This window comes from Echinops telfairi, unplaced genomic scaffold, assembly GCF_000313985.2.
Source record: "Echinops telfairi isolate 266 unplaced genomic scaffold, ASM31398v2 ScPeMD7_18;HRSCAF=68, whole genome shotgun sequence".
NCBI classification, from domain to species: Eukaryota; Metazoa; Chordata; class Mammalia; order Afrosoricida; family Tenrecidae; genus Echinops; species Echinops telfairi.
This window is the reverse complement of record NW_022103915.1, coordinates 10178069-10203445: the sequence shown is the minus strand read 5'-3', so window position 1 is coordinate 10203445 and position 25377 is coordinate 10178069. Positions and strand designations below refer to the sequence as shown.

Sequence of the window (25377 nt, the reverse complement as noted above, 5' to 3'; positions counted from 1 at the left end):
ACTAAAGCGTTCAGGTTCTATCAATTTCATGTTACTGTTATTCTTAGCTTTTTAAATATACTTAAAAGCCCAATCTATTTCATTTATTCTAGAATGAAGCTTTGCTCCTTGTTGCCCAAAGTGAAGGCTACTCTGAAGATCCCCGCCGACAAGCATCTACTTCAGCAGTTAGAAATGTGTGTGAGGAAGCTCCTCTGTCAGGAAAAAGATAAAGACGTCCTGGCCATTGTCAAAAGGGTGTGTATCACTCTTGTAACGGCTCTTGCATTTCTTGCATTTAAGACAGAGTGCATTATAGCCACAGCTGCAGCGGAGAGGAAGGCCCTCCAGGAGCTGGAGGGACAGTGGCTGAGCCAGTGGGCTCGGGCGCAGGAACGATTGTGAGGATGGCGCAGGACGTGGCAGTGTTTCCTTCTGTTGGGCTCAGGGTTGATGGGGCTGACCGGACTCTGACGCCTAGCAACAACGAAGTATAGCTTCACCATCTTACTCGATAGGATTGGGCTGAGTTAAACTGCTCATTTCTTTGCTATGAGCAGTGTGAGAAACGTGCTTTGGTTGAAGCATGACAACAGTGGTGAGGGTGGCTCAGGACCAAGCGGTGTGTGGCCCTGCTGTCCCCAGGGCCGCTACGATTCAGAATCAACTAGACCGCACCTGCCAACAGCAACAACAGAACTGGACAGGAGAGTTATTCCTAAAAGGGCACGTAGCGAGTAGGCTTTTACTGCTAGCAATACACATTTCATGCGAGTGTGTTTGACACACGGTCAGTGTCAGTATGTACTAATAGTGATCACTCCATTCACCAGACCTTGATTCTACCAAACTCACTGCCATCCGGTCAAGTCCTACCCAGAGCTTGCCCTATGGGACAGGGTTGAACTGCTTATGGGAGCAGAAAGTCTTGTCTTTCCCTCATGGGAGCGGCTGGTGGTTTCTTCCAACTGCTGACCTTGCTGTTATGCGGCCCCACACAGAACCCACTACACTACCAGGCTCCTTATTATAGGCTGTGGTGTTATTGTCAGCAATGACAACTCAGTACAACTTTGCGGGCAGACTTGGCAAAGTCCATTGCATAGAAATGCAGCCCGCAGAATTTATCCTGTAGTCAGTGTGATCCAGAAATGTCAGTGGTCGGCTCGACTTGATATAATTCTCTTACCCCTGAGCACATCCGTATTTATGGATGAAACTGTGTGTCTGTGATTTCTGTGGGCTGGTTTTAATTTGGCATGTGACCTTATTTTGTGAATTGTTTGGGAGTGTGGAAAACTAAAAGAGTCAAAACTTAGGTCAGAGAGGTCAAGCCTAAAAATAATTTACAGCTATAAAACATTTTCTTGCTTAATCTATGCCTAATATTTTATAAGATTAAATAAAATTGACATGATTACTTTTGTCAATCTGAATGTGAACTTGATAAAAAAAAAACCAACCCAAACCCACTGTCTCAAGTTGATACTGACTCATAGTGGCACCACATAGAATTCCCAAGACTCTAAATCTTTATGGGAGCAGATGGCCTCAGCTTGTCCCCAACGAGCAGCTGGTGGATCTGAACCACAGCTCTTGAGATTGCATGTATTTAGTATTTTAAAATAGCCTTGTATGCTTTCTTTTCTTTTTTAACACTTTTATTGGCACCTCATCCACAGATCATACAATTCCATAGTTCAATCATATCAAGAAGAGTTATACAATCATCACCACGATCAATCCTAGAACATTTTCTTCTTCCTTGCACTCTTGTTACTTGTGAATTGTTTTCTTCAATTGTGGCAAAAATATACACGACAAAATACTCTTCCATTCAACAACGACTTGTATAACTCAGTGCCATTGAGCCCATACTCTTTGTGTTGTACAACCGTCATGGATACCCCTTTCCAAACAAACCCAGTGCTGCCTAAGGAAAAACTCTTCCTTCATCCACGGTCATCACAGGTCAAGCTTGTTTTTTTTAAAAGTAGTTTTCTTGATCTAGTATTCACATATTATACAACTTCCATAATTAAATCAATTTTTTGAAGAGTTTGTATATACATCATCACAATTTAGATTTGCTTTTCTTAAGGTTAGAAAAGTTTAATGAATCCTGGCACAATATCTAGAAGTTGATTATAAATATTACTTACTTGACAGGGTCAAGCTGACAACAGTTACTGAATTCTACACAAATTACACACATTATATGTTTGTAACATACAAACATATGTTTGTAACACAACCTACTTAACACAGTGGCTTTCTATATACACTGCATGTTGTATTTAGCTGTTCTGTTAGTGTATTATTTGAGGAGAATGCAGTATCTGTAGTGAGAGAAATATGTTTTAAATAACAGCATTGACAGTATTTATTAACTTGAAAGGAGAATCCTATAGTTGTTTTGTTTCTTTAATCATTTTATTCGGGGCTCATACAGCTCTTATCACAATACATCCATCCATCCATTATGTCAAGCACATTTATACATTTGTTGCCATCATCATTTCCAAAACATTTTCTTTCTACTTGAACCTTTGGCATCAACTCCTCATTTCCCCGCCTCCCTCTCCCACCCTCCCTTTTTCACGAACCCTTGATAATTTATAAGTTATTATTTTTTCATGTCTTACACTGTTCCAATGGTTCCCTTCACCCACTTTTCTGGTGTCCATCCCCCAGGGAGGGGGTTATATGTAGATCCTTGTGATCGGTTCTTTTTTTTTTATGGCAGTGACATGTTACCTGAGACACATAAGAAGTGTTTTAATAAATGCATTTACCTTAGTATCAAGTGGTATATTTTATTTTACTGAAATGAGCTCATACAACTTGTCATCATTTTGCATTTTGTATCCCTACTACTGACTCATAGCAACCCAGAGAAATACTGCTCGGTAGGGTTTTGAGATTGTAAATCTTCACAGGGCAGACAGCCTCATCTTTATCCTGTTGGTATTTTCATCTGGATTTTGAAGAGGTTGCTGATTTAGCCTTTCACTGCCTGGTGTAGGAATCTCCTCTTTGAACCCCCTACTGGGAAAAGCGTGTCCTAAGAAGTGATTGGTTGATTCAAGTTAGCTAATGTTTAATACTCTGTGACACTTCTCTTTATAGACGGTGTTAGAGTTGGACAGAATGGAGATGTCCATGGATGCTGTAAGTACACTTACTTTACTTTATACTGAAAGGAACATGTAAACATGGACAGAACGTCATTTATACTCCCCAATTTTATTTTAAACTCTGAACAGTTTCAGAAGAAGTTTTATGAAAAGGATTTACTGGATCAAGAGAAAGAACGAGAAGAACTACTACTTTTGGAAATGGTATGTTGTTTTAACACATGGATGTGTTGTTCAGTATTTTGCTCAGAGAATCTTCCAAAATTGCAACTCGGGGCTTAAGTATTTTCTTCAACTTTTTCAGCTTGAGGAAAGTCCAATGTGCCTGTCCCTTTGGGCTTTCTAAGTCCTGGTCTTTGGTATTTCCTAATAAGACTGCTTTGTTTTCTGGAGCCCACCCTTTGCAATCTTCTGTCCATCATCATTTCTTCGATTCACTTTTGCTACTGTGTGCTCAGAGCGAATTTCAGTCTGTTCTGCCGTCCATTCTGGTCCTTTAGTCTTTGTGTGTCACTTTGATGCCATTCTCTCTCTCTAAGGAATTCCACCAGGTGATCTGGGTGAAGTTTTTATCACCGGTGCCGTAGTTTCCAACCACCTATCCTTCACCTGTTTCCAACTTCTGCATTGTTTATGAATCACCAGTAATTATCCATGAATCTTAATTGTATTTGCTCAATTTGAGATTGTAGAAATTGGTAAAAATCTTCAATTTTTTCATCTTCGGCATTAGTGGTTGATGCATAAATTTGAATAATAGTCATTGTGTCAGACTAGCTTCTCCAGAGAAGCAAAACCAGTGGTGTGTATGTGTGTATGTGTGTACATGGAGAAAGAAATGTATATCAAGAAAGTGACTCACACAATCGTAGAAGTGGGGAAGTCCAGTTTGGTTCAAGTCCGAGGGTCGGGTGCTAACTATGCTGGAGGCTTTTTCCTCACCCACCCAACCACCAGAGCTGGCAAGCCAGCAAGGAATGCAAACCCGGAGTCAGAAGGCGAATGTAGGTGAATCTAAGGTCAGCAGGTCAGGCTTATGGGTGCAGAGTTGAATGAATCCAAGGGCAGCATGCTATATGGCAGGCTGAGGAATCAAATCCAAAGAACCAGAGATCCGTGAGACAAATGCAGGCCCCAGATCAGCAAGAAGAGGCAAGCCTTCCCGTGATGTGCTTAACCAGGAGTAAGCCACACCGCCGAGGGAGGAAAGAAACGCCCTTTCAGTTGGACCAGGTCTGTGAGCTGAGCCGACTCAATGGCAGTGAGTTGGTGAGTTTGGTGCCATAGTAGATTGTCTTGTTTGTCAAATTCAAAATGTCACTCTCCGTCCATTTTAGCTCACCAGTGCTTAGGATTTTACGTGTTCCATTTCACGTTGGAAGACTTCTTGTGTTCCTAGAGTCATGCTGTGTACATTCCATGTTCCCATTATTAATGGATATTTGCAGCCATTTCTTGTCATATTGAGTCATTCCACATCGGCCAGCCCAGGTCCTGAAAGCTTTTTCCAGCGACAGCATGTGGCCGACTCTACTTAGAGGGAGCAGCTCTTCCCCAGTCAAGTGTTTGAGTGTCTTCCAGCCCGAGGGGCTCATCTGCCAGCACTCTACCTGACAGTGTGCTCTGGCTCTTCCTAAGGTTCCTGGTCACATCTCAAGAGTAGACTTTCAAGTCCTCCTATTTAGTCTGTCTTAGTCTAGAAGCTCTGCTGAAACCGATCCCTAATGAATGGCCCTGCTGATATTTGAAATACTGCTGTCATAACTTCCAACACACATGCCATCACAGTACAACAGACTGACAGATGAATTATTCACAATATTCTCAGTGCATTGTTACTGTGGCTACAATCTGTGGAGATAACCCCTATCGTTCTGACCTGAGTGATTTGTGTTCTCCCTCTCTTTGGGCTTTTTGTGCATAGGATCACTGTGAGTCAGAACTGACTCGGCAGTCCCTAACAACATCTCTTTTTTAAATTACTGTTTGATGGTCTCACTAGCGATGACAATATACATGCCTAAGCTTTTACTGTCTGCTTACTATTAGTATGGTAGTTTCATTATTGCCACTCAAGGATGATATTTATCGTTATAACATCTTGACAATATCTTTGAAAATTTTGAAAGTGCTGATGTGTTCTTTTACCTACTCCACACTGCTATTTTATGTTAGAGTTGTAATATGAACTAAATCTGTAAGCATTGAAAGCCCTACCAGACACTGTTGGAATTTTTATATTAAGCTATCATGCATCTTCATTCATGGCTTAGGATCTATATTTACCTTTTGTATGATTTTTCCCTTCAGCCTGAAGAATTTTCTATGTAGTAGTCCTTGTGATGTAATTTATCTTCATTTCCCCTTTATCTAAAATATCTATATTTCAGGTTCATTCTCGAAAGTTATTTTTCATTGGATATAGAATTTTGGGTTCATAGACTTTCTCTGTCCTTTAAGAATATATTTCTGCTTGTCTTCTGGCTTTCCTGTCATCTGAAGAAAAGCCTGTTATCATTGGGATTTTTCTTCTGTCCGTAATATTGTTTTTCTCTGGCTACTTTCAAGATATTTTCCTCTCTCTTTTGTTTTTACTGGTTTGATTGTGATGTGTCCAAGCATAGTTTTAATTTAATTCATTCTGTTTGGATTTGCTGACCTTCCTGAATCTGTAAAGTATGGCACAACCCAATTTTGGGCCATTGTTTGTTTAAATATATGTTTAGCTCCAATGTCTACTTCTGGGTCTCCAATTATGCATATATTAGACATTTTGACATCATCCCACTGGCCCATGTGGATTTATTCTTTATTAAAATTTTTTTTTGCTTTGCAGACAGAATACATTTTACTGAATTATTTTCAGTGTCACTCATTGATCATGTCCATTCTACTGTTGATCCAATATGGTGAAGTTTTATTTATCTCCAATATTATATTTTTCAGTTCTAAAATTTTCATATATATATATACTGCTCTGCTGAGAATTCTTGTATGGTGAGCTTAAAAACCCAAGTGAAAAGTCTCAGGAAACTAAAGTGCAATCTTTTGGCAGTCCAGCCCAGTGGTAGGTGCTGCAGAGAGTATAGCAGGCTTCAGAAAAATGTTTTGTTCCTAAGGAACATAGGACCTAAAACTAAGGCAAAAGAGCAGACAACAGAAAAGCACCCACAGATGATCCTGAGATTGGACTTAGTGGTGGACAAGGACTTCCAGATAACTGTGACTAATGTGATGAAGACAACAGAGAAGATGGAGAAGCTAGACCACTGCTATTAAATCCACCTAATATATATGTTCTTGGTTTTACGTGTTTTGGTTTCGGGATTTCCATTTGATTCTCTTTTGTGGAGTTCACTTGTCAGTGGAAATTACTGTGTTATCTGTACCCTCCATCTTTTCCTTTATTTCCCATGTGCACGTGACAAGAATGCCTGGCTTCCATTTGTCGAATGCAATGTCCTATATATACATACCAGTTAGGTCAAGTGTGCCCCGAGCTTCACTGATGTGTGTATATAATCTCCTAGCTCTGTTGCCATAAGGGCTCCTGTGTTTGAATAAGGCCTTGTTTCTTGATCTGGGACCTAGTATGTTCACTTGAGTTGCACACATGGAGTTTGTTCTCATTTATGTATATATATATATATATATATATTTTTTTTTTTTTCAATACGGAAGCTACCAAAAATACCTAAGAGACCATTTCCTTTTCTCTTAGTGATTTCAAAGACAGAGATTATTTTCCATTTACCAATTAGAAATGGCTAGATACAACAAATACTTTGCTGATAATAGTCTGCAAATGCCTGGTAGAACAGAAGAACCTATTACAGCAATGATGAAGTTTTGGGTGTAGTTCATGCTCTCAGCTGTTCACCAGCAAAGAGGAGATTTATGTCTGCCCAAAGGCACCATGGAAGAACGGCCAGGTGATTTACTTCTGAAAAATCACCCATAGGCAGGCCTCTAGAGCACAGTTCTAATGTGACATCCATGCGGTCGCCAGATGTCTGAGTCTAATATCTGATCCTGGTTTTATGGGAATGACAACAAATGCATTACTTTGACTGGACAAAGCCCTAAGGGCAGAAACAAACCTCGAAGAAGGCTGACTTCTTTAGACAACTTGAATTGTTGCCTAATGGTGTATAATAAGCATTTTTGAAAACTGCATTTCTGTCTGTAAAGCTTAGTCATTTCTCATTAGAATAATTTTCTAAATCTATTTAAGATGCATCTTTAATGCTAAGGAAATGTTTTAATAACAGGAACAAATAGAGAAGGAGAAGCAGCAGAATGACGGAAGATCCATGAGTGAAAAGATCTTTGAAAAGAAACGTAAGTCGTTTTCCTCTGCTTTCCCCACTCACACAATTGATGTCCATCCCGGTGCTCTGAAAGATCATGCTGAGGTGTTAATTTGATTCGAATCGTTGCTTCACCATCTTTTCTGTTGCTAAAGTTTGTTTTCGATGATTAGCTGTTCATGTGGTACAGATGCTCGGACCCAAGCATAAGCTGGTACTCAGTGCAGAGGTTCACGGTTTCAAAGGGGATGATGAGCACAGCGCCTGCCTGGGGCCTTAAAAAGCGTCAGCCAGCCTTCCAAGCTATAATAACAGGTCTCCATCCCACGGGAGTCTCCGAGGAAGGTGAACCAGGAATTGCAGGAGGAAGTACTGCCCTGTCGGCCTCCTGCGCCTTTAGACCAGATGGTGCTACTCTTATTGGCAAATTTGACTTAAGGTTCTACAGGAGAATCCTGATCAAAAGGTGGGGATGGGGAAGGCATATAACACAATTTCAAATACTCAATGCAACCCACATCTCAGAACCATTGAGGCTGGACAGATACCCAACTTTATTACCCTGAGGTAATCTTCCAAAAAACCTTAGTCTTTTGGAAGACTAAGAAATTTTCCTCAGAAATTTGCTTAGATCCAAACAAGAGTTTAGCTTAATTGATAAAATATATCTGTCATCGGCATTGAGCTCTTTTCAAAGATTGGTCTTTGTGGGATCCAATTGACATCAGCATCCCAAAGGTTAGGTGGAAGTTTTACCCTCCATCTTTTTTCTTTTTTTCCATGTGCACTTGACAAGAATGCATGGCTTCCATTTGTTGAATGCAATGTTCTATATATACTTACCAGTTAGGTCAAGCGTGCCCCAAACTTCATTGAGATATATATATATATATATATATGAGCTCTTTGATTCATAAGGATGGGAGAAATTGGAAAAGGAGAGCAAGATTGATTCCACTTCTCAATCGGTGTAAACAGTTATGTTGAGTTTGTTGGAATGGTGCATCCGGTGTTGAGTATGTTTTCACCAAGATAAATAAGATTGATTTGTACAAAAGAAGGTCTTGGGCAACTCTGACAGCAATACGTAATAAGGAGTAATAAGATTGTGAAATTGCTCACCGAGTAACCAAGACTGAGCGATGTCAGGTAACACTGCTCAGAAAGAGTGATACTTATCTAAAGTAGTGATTACTAGTTTCTGTGTTGTTGTATCTATTTATAGAGCCTAATAAGGTCTTGGAGGCAATTAGAGAACTTAAAACAGACTTTGTTTTAGGCAGAGACACTAAGACATCGACAAACCTGCCCAAGAACATCCCTGTTTCGGTTCCTGGCCCCTCTTCTGCCAACCCAGCGACAAGTAAGAATTACCTTTTAACAATGTCTCTTTTCTTTTTAAAAAATTTTTTGGCTTTCTTTTTTTTAAATCATTTTATTAGGGGCTCATACAACTCTTATCACAATCCATATATACATCAATTGTGTAAAGCACATTTGTACATTCATTGCCCTCATCATTCTCAAAACATTTTCTCTCCACCTAAGCCCCTGTCATTAGGTCCTCACTTTCCCCCCCCCCCCCCCCTCCCCCCCTCCCTCATGAACCCTTGATAATTTATAAATTATTATTTTGTCATGTCAATGTCTCTTCTAATATTAATTTCAGAGAGAGCCACTCAATTTGGAGATACAGTGTCCTCAGCATGTCGTGCATTTTATTGTTAGTTATTTTGATGGTTCTTAATGGGTAGCACAACTTAAAGTGAGAAGAAGCAGCTGTAATCATCCATTAATAACCGGAAGGCACGCCATGTGAATTTAGGAAAACTGAGGTGGAACGCAAAACAGCGATGTCCTGGGTGTTGTGGTTGTTGTTAGGTGCCATTGAGCCAGCAGTTCCAACTCCTACATCAAGAGTAGGCTGCAGAGACTCTTCTGAAGCCCACTTTGCTCGTTGTTCTCTTTTGTGTCTCTAATGACCTCTTGCTTTTGTCGTGTGTGATGCTCCTGATGCCCTCCCACAGCTCGTCAGGCCTTCTGCCTTTAGTCTCCAGTGAACAGCACACAAGCCACCACTTGTCTATCAGTTTGTCCCACTGCGGTGGCTTGCATGCTGCTGTGATGCTGGGAGCTATGTCACCTTTTAATAATACCAGCAGGGTTATCACAGTGAGCATGTTTCCTTGGAGCTTCCAGACTGAGAACCTACTGCAGCATGGACTGTCCCCTGTGGATGGATTGGCCACTGAAGGCCTTATAATTAGCAATGGGACACTGTCAGATAGAGTACCAGAAAAGGTCAGAAGGCACTCAAAAGCCGACTGAGGAAGAGCTCCTTTGTCAGCGTTGACTCACCATCATGATGTGGATGGAATAAAGCCTTCAGGATCTTCACTTGCTGATGGGCTATGACTGAAAATGTGAAGGAAGAGCTGGAGACATCTGTTAGTAATCAGAATATGGAATGGACAAAGTATGAATTGAGGGAAATTGGAAACCCCCCAAATTGCAGTGCATGAAAATTGATATTCTAAGAATTAGCGAGCATAGATGAACTGGTCGGTAGGAGCCATTTTGAGTCAGACAGTCATATGACTTATGCTGGAAATGACAAAATGAAGAATGGCGTTGAATTCATCATCAAAAAAGATTTCAGGATCTATCTTGAAGGACAGTGCTGTCTGTGGTAGGATAATGTCTGTATGCACACAAGGAAGTCCAGGTAATGACACTGCTATTCGAATGTACACACCAACACTAAAGTCAGCGATGAAGAAGTTGAAGAACTTTACCAGCTTCTCCAGTCTGAAATTAATCAAACGTGCAATCCCAGTGCATCAAAAATGATCAGAAATTGGCATGGGAAACAGAAATTAGGATCAGTAGCTGGAGATTGCATGACAGAAGTTTGCAAGACTCGTGAGTTTTTCACTGCAAATGCTTTTTTAAAACAACAGAAACAGTGACTAGTCACGTGGACTTCACCAGCTGGCATACACAGGAACCAAATTGACTACATCTGTGAGAACTATGAGGCAGTTCAATATCAGCAGGCAAATCCAGATACTAACCGTGGCACAGACCACCAATTGCTCGTATATAAGTTCAGGTTGAAGTTGAAGAACATTAAAACAAGTCCATGAGGGCCAAAATATGACCTTGAGTATATCCCACCTGAATTAAGAGAACATCTCAAGAATAGAAAGCATCAGTGAGCTGAAGGGCATTGGTATTGGCCATTTTGAATCAGACAATTATATGGTTTCCCAAGTCAGGAATGACAAAGTCAATAGAAATGGAGTTGCACTCGTCACCAAAGAGAACATTTCAGACCTACCTTGAAGTGCAATGCTGTCTATGATAGTATTTTTACACCTATAAGAATTCTAGTTCCTAAATGTTTCCTCCCCGCTCCCACTATCATGACTCGAATTCGACCTTGCAAGTCTGGCTAGACCAGAGGAGGTACACTGGTACAGATAGGAACTGAAAATACAGGGAATTCAGGGCGGATGAGCCCTATAGGACCAGTGGTGTGAGTGGCAAAACAGGGAGAGTAGAGGGAGAGTGGGTAGGAAAGAGGGAACCGATGACAAGGAACTATATGTGACCTCCTCCCTGGGGGACAGACAACAGAAAAGTGGGTGAAGGGAGACGTCAGACAGGGCAAGATATGACAAAATAACAATTTATAAATTATCAAGGGCTCATGAGGGAGGAGGGAGCGGGAAGGGAGGGGAAAAATGAGGACCTAATGCCGGGGGTTTAAGTGGAGAGAAAATGTTTTGAGAATAATGTACAAATGTGCTTTACACAATTGATGTGTGTATGGATTGCAATAACAGTTGTATGAGCCCCTAATAAAATGTTTTAAAAAATAAAATAAAATAAATTTTTAAAAAAGGAATTCTAGTTAATACAACTTTATTCAAATTTCACACCAGCCACTACAATGAGTGGTCAAGAAATTAAAAGATTCTACTACCAACTTCTTCAGTCTGAAATTTATCAAATATGCAATCAAAGATGCATTGATAATTATTGGCAACTGGAATACAAAAGTTGGCAACAGTGATGAAAGATCAGTGGTTGAAAAATATAGCCTTCGTAGCAACAAAGCTGGAGATCGCATGATAGGATTCTGCAAGACCCATGACTTCTTCATTGCAGATACCATTTTTTTCCCAATAAAATAAATTGTGACAAGCAGACCTAGTGAGACAGAATACACAGGAATCAAATGGACTACATTTATAGAAAGAGGTGATGAATAAGCTCAATGGCATCAGCCAAAATAAGGCCACAGCCCCACTGTGGAACAGACCATCAATTGCTTACATGTAAGTTCAGGTTGAAGCTGAAGAAAATTAAAACAAATCCAGGTGACCTTGAATATATCCCACCTGAATGTAGAGAACATCGCAAGAACAGGTTTAAGGCATTGAATATTAATGAACATCAGACCTGATGAGTTGTGGGATGACATCAAGGACATTATGCACGAATAAGGCAAAAGGCCATTAAAAAGAAAAAAAGAAAGAAACCAAAGGAGATGTCAGAGCAGACCCTGAAGCTTGCTCGTCGGTGTGGAGCAGCTAAAGAAATAGAAGGAATGGTGAAGGAAAGGAATTGAGCAGACAATTTCCAAGGACACTTGAGAAGACAAAGTATGAGAATGAATGTGCAAGACTTGATATTAGAAAGCCAAAAAGGCAGGAACACAATCAGCAATTCATAAGCTGAGAGAACTGAGGGAAATTCCAAGCCTTGAGTTATAATATTGAAAGGATCTATGGGCAATATATTTACTGTATAGGAAGCCTGAAATGAAGATAAAAGGAATATGCAGAATCTCTATATCAAAGAGAAATGATCGATGCCAAATCTTTTAAAGAGGTAGCATATGATCAAGAAATGGTATTACTGTAGGAAGCTGGAATGCTGATTGGACTGTTTCAACAAGCCATTGCAGGTCTGGAAGCACTTACCTGCTCCAAGAAATTTGGAAGACAGCTACCCGCCAACTGGCTCGAAGAGGTACATATTTGTGCCCATGCCAAAGAAAGGTGACCTCACATAATGTGGAAATTATTGAACAATATCATTAATATCACATACAAGTAACCGTTTGCTGAAGATCATTCAACAACAGTTTCAACAGTACATTGGCATAAAGCTGCCAGAAATCAAGCAAGATTCAGAAAAAGATATGGAATGAGGGATAGTATTGATGCCTTCAGATAGATCTTGGCTCAAAGTAGAATACACATAACAATGATTATGTGTGCTTTCTTGACTATGCAAAGACAGTCAACTGTGTGGATCATCATAAACTATGGATCACATTGAGAAGAATGGGAGTTCTAGAACACTTCATTGTGTGTAGCGTTTGGTGACGGCACGGGCCAGAAATGAAGACGCGGACACGGAAAATGTGGTTGGACCCAGCGAAGGGCTGACACCGCTGTGCTGGGTGTAGCACAGAGGGCTGCCCTGCACGGCCTTTTATTTTCTTAGCTAGCTAAGGCACGGGTTAGTAAGCATGTCTGCACTTTCTCAAAGTAAACAAGGAACGAGGGAGCAGACTAAGCACTAGGTTCTCATAACAAACTGCCTTATCAGGAGACTCAAGGTTTCTGTCCTTGGGAAGGAGCACAGTGCCCTGGTGTCCATGGAAACCGTCCACTGCCCTGGGTCTCTGTTAACTCCTTCGGGGCCAACAATTGTGCTCATTTCGAACCTATGCATAGACTAATAGGAAGATGTTGAAATCGAACAAGGGGCTGCCGAGTGGTTTAAAATCAGGACAGGTGTGCGTCAGGGTTGTATGCCTTCACCATCGGCAAGTCATCAGAGTAGCTGGATTCTATGAAGAAGAACGGGGCATCAGAATTGGAGGGAGGCTGATTAACAATCTGCAAAACACCGATGCTCAACCTTGCTTGAACACGGACAGCCAGAAAGCCACTTCGAATTGCAGGTGGTGTTCTTTGGACATGTGATCAGGAGAGACTAGTTCCTGGATGGTGAACTAGAGCATCCGTGAAAAGGGAGGGAGACCTCCGACAAGAAGGCTCCAGCCCAGAATGGCTACAGCAGTGGGCTCCAGATAACCACTGTGAGGATGGCGTGTGGCTGAGCGGTGTTTCCTTCTTTTACATAGGCTTGCTGTGAGTCAGAGCTAACGATGGCACCTGACGACCACCACCACAGTGATAGATTCTAATCAGCCTCTACAGGGGAAAGAAAGCCCAGTTCATCTGTGTTTTCCTGTGAATTCTGGGGGTTGGGTACAGGATGGGAGTTAGGACAAGCATGCATGAATTGAGCACTTAGTTCCACTCCCCTTATTTCTGTTTCTTATCCTAGGCAAAGAAATCAAGAAATCCAAATTGATTCGAAGCCAGTCTTTTAATAATCAAGCTTTTCACACAAAATATGGTACCTTAGACAAGTGCACTAGGTATGATCTGACTACTTTTAAATTTAATTTCTTAATTTATAGCCACATTAATTTATTTAATAATTTATTTATTTTATTTAATTAAATTTAATTTATTTCGTTAATTAATGTATAGCCATATATCTTTGTTTATGTGAAGTTTTTAGATTGTTATGAAAATCAAGACATTTGAGTTTCTTTATTGAACAATAAATAGTTTTCTTCTGAATAGATGGTTGCATTAAAAAAAAAAAAGAAGCCCACTGAGGTATCTAAGAATAAGTGTCCTAGCATCCTAGGATGCATTCTGTGCTCACCTTAAGTGCTAACCTCATGAAAGGCATGTATGGATTCTGAGTATGCCATAGGCCATACTCGTAAGTGTCAGCTGTGGACTTTTGTCAGCCGCTTAGTACATCAACCGGTGTGCTCTGAGTATGGCTGCGTTTCTATGAAGAAGCCGCTAGCCAACTAGGACTCCCTTGACACAAGATGCATGTCTGGTTTTCTCCTCAGCTCCAAAGCCAAGGTGCTCAACTGTATGGCAAGGAGAACATTAGCATTCACTAAATAATCATGTGATTTAATAGGTGTAGGCAAGATAGCATGTAATATTTACCTAGCAACTGATAAGAATTGTTTTAAAATGTAAATGCTTTTTAAATTCCCACCTGCCTATTAAAATAAGTAACATCTGACTCAAAACACAGATTTTTATTTTATTAGCGGTAGCCCATTGCGGATTTTCAACCATGTTTTGACATTTTCAATACATGTATACAGAATTCTTATCCAACAGGGCAATCTCAAGCTGGACAAAGGGGATTAGAAATAAAGGTCGGTTGTCAAGAAAATGTACTCATGTTACCTTTGTTAGCTGAGTGTAAAATAAAATCCAACCCTGCTATTCCAATGCTAGTGTTTAAGAAAGCGCTTTAGGGAACAAAGAAAGAGTCGTGAGGCCTAGAATGTGCAAATCAGTGAGAACCAAACGCAGCAAACATTTTGTAGGAAACGGTAATGTAGAAGGAGAGTGGCTAAGCTAGACCGTGTGCTTGCTGACCGTGGCCCAGAGCAGCGACCTCTTGTACTGTAAACATAATCATGCTCTTTTCCAGTAAAAGTTCTACCGCGGGATACGCAGGCCCTGTCTCAGGGATAACAAAGACTTCTATACTTTCACTAACTGGTAAGTAGCTATCTGAGACCTTCTAGGAAATACTACATTTAAAAAAAAGATAGTCTTTAGATAACCTGTTTTTTTTTTTTAAAAACCTAGATATAGTGTTTTTTCTAAATCTATATTTTTATTAAGTCACTAAGAAATGTGACTCTTCCCTAGCAATTGAGGAAATGCTTCACCCCAGCTACAGTATTACTTTGTGTTTTTCACTGCGCTGAGTATTTTCAAAAGAGAGAGAGGACATCCTAGTCAACATTCTGCTGATTTTTAAAGATTTTTGCAATCATTTTTGAGGACATTGAAATCAATACGGCTTTACCATGGATCATACGAGTCCTACAAAATCCTTGACAAAGCCCCCTCCAGACTGTCCCGGGAGAATCTGAGAAACTGTCACAGCTGAGGAGCCTACACAGGCAGGGCAACTAAGGCAAATGTGATCTACTGCATGGGATCCTGGGACAGTAAGAGACCTTGGATGAAAAAAGAGAATTCTGAATGAACTAGGGACTTAGTGAATAATACTGTATCACCATTGATTCATCCTGTGTAGTGAGTAGAGCATGAGAATGTGAGATCTGAATGCCCTCTAAGAAGGGCATGTGGAAACTCTTTACTTCCCTTCTCAATTTTTCTGTAACTTTAGACTTTGGAAAACAGAGTATATTTAAAAATACCTTTTGAAGTAGTTTCAAAAGCATGAAATGTTTAGGGAGAAATTCACCCGAATATGTATAGTATGTACACTAAACCCCATGAAAACATTGGTGAAGGAAATCAAAGACCTAGATAATGGAGAGAGAGACTATGTTTAAGGAGCCCTGGTGGCTATACTTTGAGCCGCTCAGCACAAGGCCCGGGCTTCCAGCCCACCAGCCAATCCAAGGCAGAAGGCTGAGGCTGTTTTCCCGCCTACACATTTGACGTCTTAGAAATCCACCAGGACTGTCGCGTGTCAGCATTGGCTAGAGGACCTGAGTCTGAATGTTGTGACAGTTTGACCCCATGTTTGTGGATTGGATGATTAAACAGATTGCAAGGTCAATTCTTCCCGAATAGAATACAATCAAAATTCTTGCAGTCTTTTTGTAGAGATGCATAAGCTGATTCTAAAATCTGTATCCAAATGCAAAAGACCTTGTTTAGTCAAAACAGTTTTGAAGAAATAATTGGAGAACTTAAACTACTTGATTTCAACACTTACAAAAAGCTCTAGTAATCAAGAGTAACCACTCTTGATTTTCAACAGAGACTCCAAGAGGAATCAATGGGGTGGAATTTTTTTTCCCCCTTAAAAAACATGATGCAAGAACAAATGGCTTCCGTGTGTAGCATAAAGGGACCTCACCTCGTCTCTCACACTCAATGATTACACAGAGTTAGCGCAGATTAGAGGATACACTGGACAGCTGCGCCCAGGAAGTTTAGGGAAGAAAATGTAGAAGAAAGGCTTTGTCATTTGACCATTAACAAAGATTTCTAACCATAAAAGTCAAATAGGAACGTATCAAACTTCACCAATAGTTAAGCTCATGCTGTTTGAAAGGCACGGACTGGGAGAAAATGTTCATAATACATCTGCCCGACAGAGAACTTACACCAGAATATATAGAGAAATCTTTTAAACCTAATAAGAAAAAAGGCAACTCAATTTTAAAATGGCGAAAGATTTGACTATTCACTTTACAAAAGAAGATAAGCATAGGGAGATAACATTACTCTTGGGGAGACTTAAGCTAGAGGGACGATGATAAAGATAAATTTGGTGGGGATAAAGTGCTATACCTGCCACTAAAACAAACAAACAAAAATCGTTTTGAGTCCATTCCAACTCACTGTGACCCTATAGGACAGGCTAGAACTTCTGTGCTACATCTCCAATGCTGACCTGTTTACTGGTGAGCAGCTAAGTGCTCAACCCCGGTGCCAGCAGGGTCTCATAATCCTACTCAAACCAAGCAGAGCTCACTGTACCACTAGACACTAGAACGTCTGGACACGTTTAAAGAAAAGCTCTGTAGCACCAAGTGTGGTGAGAATGTGGAATACCTAGGACTCTCTTACTTGGCTGGGCACAAGCCTTTTGGAAAGTAGTTTGGTAGCTTACTGTAAAGATAGATATAAATATTCATGCCCATTCCAGCAGATCTACTCCTAGGCATTTACCAACCAGAAGTGAAACGTACATCCACCCACAGACGTGTTTGTAAGTGAAACCAGACACAGTTCTCTCACCAGGAGATGGAGAAACAATTTCCATTTATGCAGTACAATTCTAGTCAGCCGTAGAAAGCAACAGAGTGGAGGAATCTCAAAGTAATTATCCTGATGGAAGAAGTCAGGCTAAAAAAAGGTATATACAGTATGATTTCACTTATAAAACTATTTAAGAGTCCATAGTTAAACTGGAAGCAAATGGGTGGTTGCATGGGCTTGGGGGAAGGCATGCAGGTAAGGGGCTTCAGTGGGGCTGCAGCAAATGCTCGCTAGTGATGGCTGCACCCAACATCCTTATGGCGTCAGGGCTCCATGGGTGGGTGTGTCGAAGATTCATGCAGTTTAATGTGTGAAAATGATACTCTAATCAAGTTGATTTCAAAAGAGAAAAGACAAAACCAGCGTTCACCGTCTCCATCGTTACCCCTCTCTTGGGTATGTTTTATCTCCATGGACTGCTTGCAGATGACTCCTTCCGGCCCACCCGTAATGCCAGTAGCCTCCCTGCGGCCTTTTCTCCCAGCACTCCCTTACCAAGCACTTCCCGGGGGGCAAGTCATGTAGCTGATGCCAAGAGCAGCGGAAGTAAAGACCAGCAACGGAAGGCTCCCTTGTAAGTACTCGGGCTGTCCCATCCTCCTTTTCTCTGCAGTTCCCCTCCCGAGTAAACATTTCCCCGAAGGCAGGAGTCTAGGGAGGAAAGCTTAGGCACTAAGAGCGATGCTTATCACAGGTGACTCTGTTAGGCTACAGTGTGTATATGAGAGGATTTATACAAGGGGCCTTCTGAAACTGTGCAGAAAGAATAGAATGGAATGATAATGGAGTTTTCCCCACAGACTTCTGGAAAACCCCTTGTAGATGGCAAGACGTGGACGCATTAGGGACTCAAGAAGCATTTAGGCGGCCCACTCATATCTGGACTCCATTTGTTTTTCTGGAAATGGTTGACTCCGGGGAATTGACTTCTCAGGCAGCAGGAGTGTTTCTGCAACCCTGCAAACAGCACTAAGTGCGTGGCGGTTCATGCTCCCTGCCCTAAAGAGGGGCACAGTGACGGCCGTGTCAGGGACCCAGAGTGGTGGGCCCAGTAAACAAGACCTGCTCACACACTGACCTGGTGCCTTCATGTTGAGGGGACCCCAGGATCTTTGTTCTCTTTCCTTCATAGCCCCACTTTTAGGTCCTGGCTGTGTCTTGTAGGAGTTAATAGAAGCCCTTGTTTCTGGTACCTTTAAGTTTCAGAGGCCGCAGTATCTTAGAGAATCACCCCAATGAGCGATCATACCAATGTAGAAGTGATTCCACCAAGGTGCTCCCACTAGAGTTTTCACGTTAGAGTCTTATGAGAACTCTATACAGGAGCCTACTCATGAGAACACTGTTTAAACAGGACTCCGGTTTCCTTTAATGCATGGACATTTTCTAATAACAGTTTCTCAAATGTCTCTTTGCAGAAATTCCATGCTGGGTTTTTCTTTTTTTTAAGTTTATGTGGTCATTTATTCTACACTGTGATTGGCCATTGAGTATACAAGTATGTATACAACTTAATGCAGAAATTTTAAAACAAATTCATTGAGTGGAGCTCAAGGGAATAGTAGGAATATAGAATATAAACAAGTGATAGTGATAGAAGGAGAACATCATATTGCTATTTCAGATTAGAAGCATTAATATTGAGGGGCTTTCTAATGATCTTGTTGAAACAACCGAAGGCACTTGACCCACCCACACAATCACTGACCTATTGATTACACATTTCATTTAAGAGTCATGGCATTAGGGGCAGCACAGTGTCTTGGCCTAGAGAGTGGGGGCCTCATTGTGCAGGTGTGTAGCATGACCGGGTGACTCAAGGTTCATCCTCTACGGTGCCTTCCAACCCCAGCATCATGAGATCTTCCTGCTCTGTGCCCATAAGCCTCTCCTCTGAAGACTTGCCGGACTCCTTCCTTGGAAGGACATGTTGAATAACAATACAGTGGAATTCATCTGCTTCTTAACTTACTGTTCTAAGGGATTTATGCAGACATACAGTAAAGGCCATTTAAACCTAGTATATTTCTACCAGCTCTCCTTTATTTCAGGCGACTCCCTTTATCTGTTCTCCCATTGTTAGAGTGTGTTTTTCCTTTTGACAAGACAATTTTCTTTCCCTTGAAAAAAATAAATAAAATTGGTGGTTTAAAAAAATGAATCTAGAGGGGAAGGGGCGGCAGGTGCCAGTCAGGCCGCGAAGGTGGCAAGAAGCCCCTGAAACAACCCAAGAAGCAGAACAAGGAGATGGATGAGGAAGATACGGCTTTCAAGCAGAAACAGAAGGAAGAACAAAAGAAACTGGAGGAGCTAAAGGCGAAGGCCGCGGGGAAGGGGCCCCTGGCCACCGGCGGAATTAAGGAATCTGGCAAAAAGTAAGATGTTCTTGGTGACTGAGGCAATGATGACCCTTGATTCCGTTCCTGTGTAAACATCTGGATTCCCTGCTATAACATTTGTTGCCACTTAGAATGAAATGTTGTCTTGGAGCCTGCTGACACTTAAGAATAAACTTTTGTAAAAAAGAAGAAAAATCACACAATGTTTAGTTCTTCTCACTCAGCCATTTCTGTCTTAGCTGTGAGATCAGAGTGAGCCCAGTCCAGAACCTGCCAGGGCTGCTCCTCAGTCTTTGTGATGCCCAGCATTCTGGACCATCTGGAATTCAAGCAACTCATTTGAAATTAAAAAAAAGAATCTAGAAATGTTCTGCTAACAAATCACACATGAGGTGGGTTTTTGCCTTTGCTGAGTAGCCTGAAAGAGGGTGGATGTTGGAACCCAAGGCTCTTTTCTAATGTGGCTGGACAGAAAGGCCCCTGATGAGATTGCCATCGAATGTGGCTCCAGCGTGGGCTTTTTCCGGAGCGTGCCCGCGCATGGAGAAGAGGATTCAAATGAATGCTGTTCTTTTTCTGTGAAGTTGCAGCCATAATCCAGAGCCGTGCCACATAAAGGAAACTGCATCCCTGAAAAACAAGAAGCCCAACTCGGCTTCTCATAAAAATCATATGCAATGCATGTCATAGACATGCCACCCTGGGGATTTAGGACTCTCCGTCTCTGGAAGGAAATACACCCCCTCTTCCTTATTGACAGGTTAGCTTACAAGGACTAAGCACCGAGCATAAATTGGAGTTAGGGGGAAGTGGAGGATGACCACATTATTACAGGATGGCCAAACCAAGAATCATAGCTCAGTCAAGTTGACACATGACCTTAGCCCTCACAGCCAGCATTACTCTTATCTAAAGCCTCAGCGCGTGTAACTTGTAGGCATTTGTCATTAAAACACACAATAGCCAGATAGTAGATTATGTTGTGTAGTAAATGCAGAATGTTGCGTTAACAAGAGAGTTGCCAAGTGGGAGTAGGTCTAGAGGTATGTATCCTGGACTGATGCCTTTGGAGGCCAGACAATGGATCTATTTAGGCCTGTGTTAGTTTGTTACAGCCAAATGAAAATGCCAATAGGATAAAGATGAGGCTGTCTGCCCCTGTGAAGATTTACAATCTCAAAACCCCACCGAAAGTTTTTCTCTGGGTTGCTGTGAGTCAGTAGTGGGTATACAAAATGCAAAATGATGGCAAGTTATATGAGCTCATTTTTGCCCCAATGGGATGCTAAGTACACATGTGATTTTTTTAAATCATGAAATGTATTTTCATGAAATCCTTAGTACAATTAATTTTTTCCATGAGTCAGCATTCTCCTATAACAGGTCTATTTAAAGTAGATTCTATCTATATATTTTTATGTACCTTTTAACATTACATGGTTAATGTTCCTTTCTTTCCTTTTTTTCTTCCTTGGTTTGTCCCTTTTCTCTTTCCCTCTCATCCTTTTTTTTCTTATCATTTTTTGGCAAAGAAAATCCAGAAAGTCCAATCCTTAAATCATCTCCTTGAAGGATGGAGGCTAAACAGAGAGAGCTGGCGAGACCGTGATTGACGGACAAATGCTATAGCAATGGCTGGGCTTTTTGTGTTTCACACTTTTTTAATGACTGGAGAAGAGAGCTGTCATAGCATCCAATGTTGCTGAACTTTCCCTATCTGAAATTAGATTCCCTAGGAGGTATAATAGATATTTCTATAATAATGTGATTGCAGAATTCCAATGTTTCGCAGAAGTCTAGCAAAAACAAGCAGGAAAACCCAAACAACTTTAGGTCTGTGCTCCCCCTCCTGCTGCAAAAGAGACACACCTGCCTTTATCCATGCGGAACCATCTATTTCACTTAGAGTTTCAGCATTTCAAAACTGTCCGAAGTTGAGTTGGCGACTGACCACTTGGAGCAGGCCTGGAGAGGGAGGGGCTGAGTGCATTTTCTAACCCATCTTCCAGCCCCGCTGAAACGTCACACCCAGGAGGGAGGGTCCCAAAGCCACCTGACTGCAGGGACATGCACCAATTTAAATTTGGCAAAGAGAATCCTTTGAAGATTTCCGATCACTTTTAGCTACCAGTACCTGAAAAATGATAGATTGATGATTTCCTTTCATGTCCCAGAAGAATTTATTTTATAAATCTGTTGTTTACGTTTTAGATTGTATTTGTCCTGACTTAATTGAAAATGATGACTAGTTTGAACCGGCTGTTATTCCAAGCTATCATGCTTAAGCGATGCCAACAGCATTGGTTTATACTGATGCTAACGCTACCAGCAGAACTTGCCTGCGAAGCATAAACCATTCTTAATTTGAAAATATTTGAGATGTACTGTATGAAGCTATTGTCAGCTTCTGTATTTCAAAAATGTAGTCAGCATATCATTATATTGCTATTAGAAGATATTTGGTTTTTTAAAAAATATATATTGATGTATGATAAAGATCATCTAATTTGTGAAGGCCTATGTGTGTGTGGTTACTTTTTATAATGTGAATAATGAATAATGAATTTACCCCAAATAAAACATAGGTCAAAGGAAAACCTATGTTTGTGAAAAGTTTAAAACATTTTCCTGCAGTTTTTATTTTGTAATTCAAGAGTAAGATGGTGCACATCTAAGGGATGAGTGAGAGAAGCGGCCTCTCCTAGCAGCTGTGACTCCTGGGGGAGGATTAGTCCGTGCCAGGCCTGCTTCCCCTTGGCCTCTCCCTCGTACAGAGTCCTGGTGGTACAGTGGTTCAGCGCTCGGCTCTCACCCAGTGGGGCTGCAGGGGGAACCTACCAGTTGTTGCGTGGGAGAAAGGTGCGGCAGTCTGCTCCCAGAAAGGTTGACGGCCTTGGACATCCCCCGCGGCAGCTCTACTGTGTCTGACAGGGTCCCTATGAGCCAGACTCAATTTGATGGAATGGGTTTGGCTTTTAGCTTTCACCCTCTTTGTTAACATTTACCTTACTAACCACAAGATTTGCGGTTCAAATCCACCAGCCGCTCCTAGGAAGAAAGTTAAGGCTGGCTGCTCCTGTAAAGACAGACCGTCTAGGAAACCTCTAGAAGGTCTTTAAGAGTCAGAATCAACTTGAAGGCAGTGGGCTTCATGGCCTTCTCTGTTTGGGCTTTCTTTTTAAGTGATCCTTAATAGTCTTCATCAAAGAGCAGTCAAGTAAATGGAACTGTGCCACATACTAATTTCATTTGACAGTAGTTAACAATTGGGTGGGTGTGAGGAAGTTGATGTGATTGCCCTTAGGGCATTACTGGGGGTGCTGGAACTAAGGATCTCTCCCTCGATGGTGTGGGTTACATCGCTCCTCAAACAGGACGGAGCAGTCAGCTGCACGATGGCATGACAGGGGCCCCGATCCTCTGCGCTCTGGTTGCTTCTCAGCGCTGACAACACGGGCAACTGTGTTGCTAACTAATACATCTAACTCACTGAGTTCTAAGGTTTTATTTTCCCACTACACATGTGGGACAAGAAGAAAGGGATTGGACCAAGAAAAATTATTACTAATAAAATGTAGGAATACAGAGAAGCCGTCCACTGCAATCTTATTCCTAGGCCCTAAATTACCACTTAACAAGAGTTAAATCCAAATTACTTTGGGAAGTGTCTTTTTAAAATAATTTTTTAACATATCATGATAATAAAAATCCTTGAAATCAGTGTTAAAATTCTACTTCCAAGGACAGATATATAGAAATAGAAGAACAAATAAGTGACAGTCACGAATAGCCACCTATTTATATCAGAAAACAAGACACCGCAGATTCTTGTCAAAGCTCTCTGTTGAACAGCTTAATTGGATCCTTCAAATGGGTGATGCTGTATTGGAAGCGCTTCTTCTACCTGCAGCTGCGAGAGAAGGCAAGGAAAGCTCTTCCCTCCACCTATAGCAGCAGGGGGAAGACCCCTCTCACTCATCTTGGGTGAGCCCTGCAAAGCTTGCACTTTAAAGGTGGCCTCTAGAATCTCATCATGAGCTCTACAAGCCCAAAACAAGCCTCCACAGCTCAGAACTCCTGCCTCTGAAAGGGAGATGGGCTGAGAGAGACTCCCCCGAGTAGAAGGGGAACGAGAAGCCACAGTTTCCCTTCCCCACTGCACACACATCTGGACGGTCATTCCTGAGCCTGGATGTGCTGTTCTGAAAAGAAGGTGCCCATGAGATAGACTTGATTCAGGCTCCTCAGCACGGGTTCTTGTTCAGCATGGAGGATCAAATTCAGTAACAATGTCTCTAACGTCTTGGCACGTGACTGTGAGCATACTGTGTGTGGGGGGGGTGTGTGTGTGATGGGGGTGGGCGTCGTTAGGGGTGGAGTCTGTGTAGGAGCACTTTAAAAACCACACTGGAATCTAGTGAACCCTTGTGCCATTTCCGGGTTGCTTCCCCCTCATTTGAAAACCTTGGATTGCCCAACACCAATTACCTTTTTCATGGGCCTCCCTGTTTCACTCTGCAAACATACCTGAAAAATTGAAAAATTTACTGACGGGGCGCATCTTCAACAAGCACAGGGGAGCAGTAAAAAATGCTCGCTCTAGGGAAGAGGGTCACTTCCTGACTTTAAGAGTGAGGTGCGAGATCTGGGGGGTAGGCTATTGTTTTAAGCAAGGGGGTGGTGGTGGTGTGATCTGTATTCCAGATGAGTCCAGTGGTGAGGAGCCATTCTGTACCTGAGGGTGGCCACGTTCATTCTAGCAGGCAGTGGGCTCTCGCAGACTCTCCTAGACGTTACCTCTCACACTGTGGGGCAATTGAGTGGGTCCTCTTGTGTTCTCACAAACAAACCTAACTAATTCAATGCAAACAAGTCACTGAGGAAGTAAGTCACTTGGGCTAGTCTTCCATCTTTGTGGCTCTCTTTGTAGACCCTAGAACTGCCTGGCCTTTAACAAGTGTCATTTAGCACCTTGGGGCTCAGTAGATCGATGAACCTCCATCTCTAGGCCACATCTTAATATTCTGACCTTAGTCTGGCTGATGTATATTGGTAATCAAGAAGGGGACTCAGTACATTAATTTTAGTGTATTTGCACTCTGGAAAGACAACAGAGAGAGGGAGTTGCATTTAGAACATCCAGTTAGGCCTTTAATCCAGGCAGTGGGTACTCCCAGATGGATTGACTTCAGTCACGGTTCTGGATTTACCCCTAGAATGGTTTCTGGTCTCTTTGACTGAAAATGACAACGTAGGAAGGCCGGAAGCGTGCCGGTTGTTTGCCTTCGCGCCTTGGGAAAGCTCCACACTTAGGTTCTGTGGCACCCCCATGGATAACCAAGAGCCACTCATGCCACCTGCCTGCTGGGTTCCATGTCAGCCTCCCCCCACCCACAACCACCCCCCGAGGTTTGGCCAGAAGGAAGGACGAGTAGAAAGACGACTTGGGAGAGGCTGGCCTCTAGTTGTCATTGCCCAGCTGCAGGACCGTCGGACCCTGCTGTCAATTCTCTGGGCAGGGGAGGACTTGTCCATTGAGTGTCCAATGAGGCATTATTGGACACCCACATTATTTTTAGGGGTTCTTGACAAATGTTTTACTTATCACAGTAAGCAAGATAGACACTTTGCAGGATGATTCTATTTGCTTGTTAAACCCATTCAGCTGTCAAATGGAACTTTAATATATTCTCTGCATTGGAACTTTAATATATTCTCTGCATTGGAA

The 25377-nt window shown here is 41.8% G+C and overlaps 2 protein-coding genes across 6 annotated transcripts in view; both read left to right on the top strand.

Moving 5' to 3' along the window:
* Positions 1 to 22270, top strand: part of PPP4R4 (protein phosphatase 4 regulatory subunit 4) — a 130287-nt gene extending 108017 nt beyond the window's left edge. For all 5 annotated transcript variants that reach the window (XM_045287814.1, XM_045287816.1, XM_004698777.4 and 2 more), the window contains 9 exons: positions 93 to 237; positions 3109 to 3150; positions 3246 to 3320; positions 7388 to 7457; positions 8706 to 8789; positions 13799 to 13892; positions 14990 to 15060; positions 17737 to 17884; positions 21182 to 22270. In XM_045287814.1, coding sequence (XP_045143749.1) covers positions 93 to 237; positions 3109 to 3150; positions 3246 to 3320; positions 7388 to 7457; positions 8706 to 8789; positions 13799 to 13892; positions 14990 to 15060; positions 17737 to 17884; positions 21182 to 21206 — 754 coding nt within the window. In that variant the 3' untranslated portion in view covers positions 21207 to 22270. The remainder of the gene's footprint in view (positions 1 to 92; positions 238 to 3108; positions 3151 to 3245; positions 3321 to 7387; positions 7458 to 8705; positions 8790 to 13798; positions 13893 to 14989; positions 15061 to 17736; positions 17885 to 21181) is intronic.
* On the top strand, positions 19114 to 21167 carry LOC115868704 (translation machinery-associated protein 7-like). Its single transcript, XM_045287961.1, has 2 exons — positions 19114 to 19121; positions 19494 to 21167. Exons 1-2 carry the CDS (start codon positions 19114 to 19116, stop codon positions 19687 to 19689), a joined length of 204 nt encoding a protein of 67 aa, XP_045143896.1. The 3' UTR covers positions 19690 to 21167.
* Positions 22271 to 25377: the final 3107 nt, after the last annotated feature.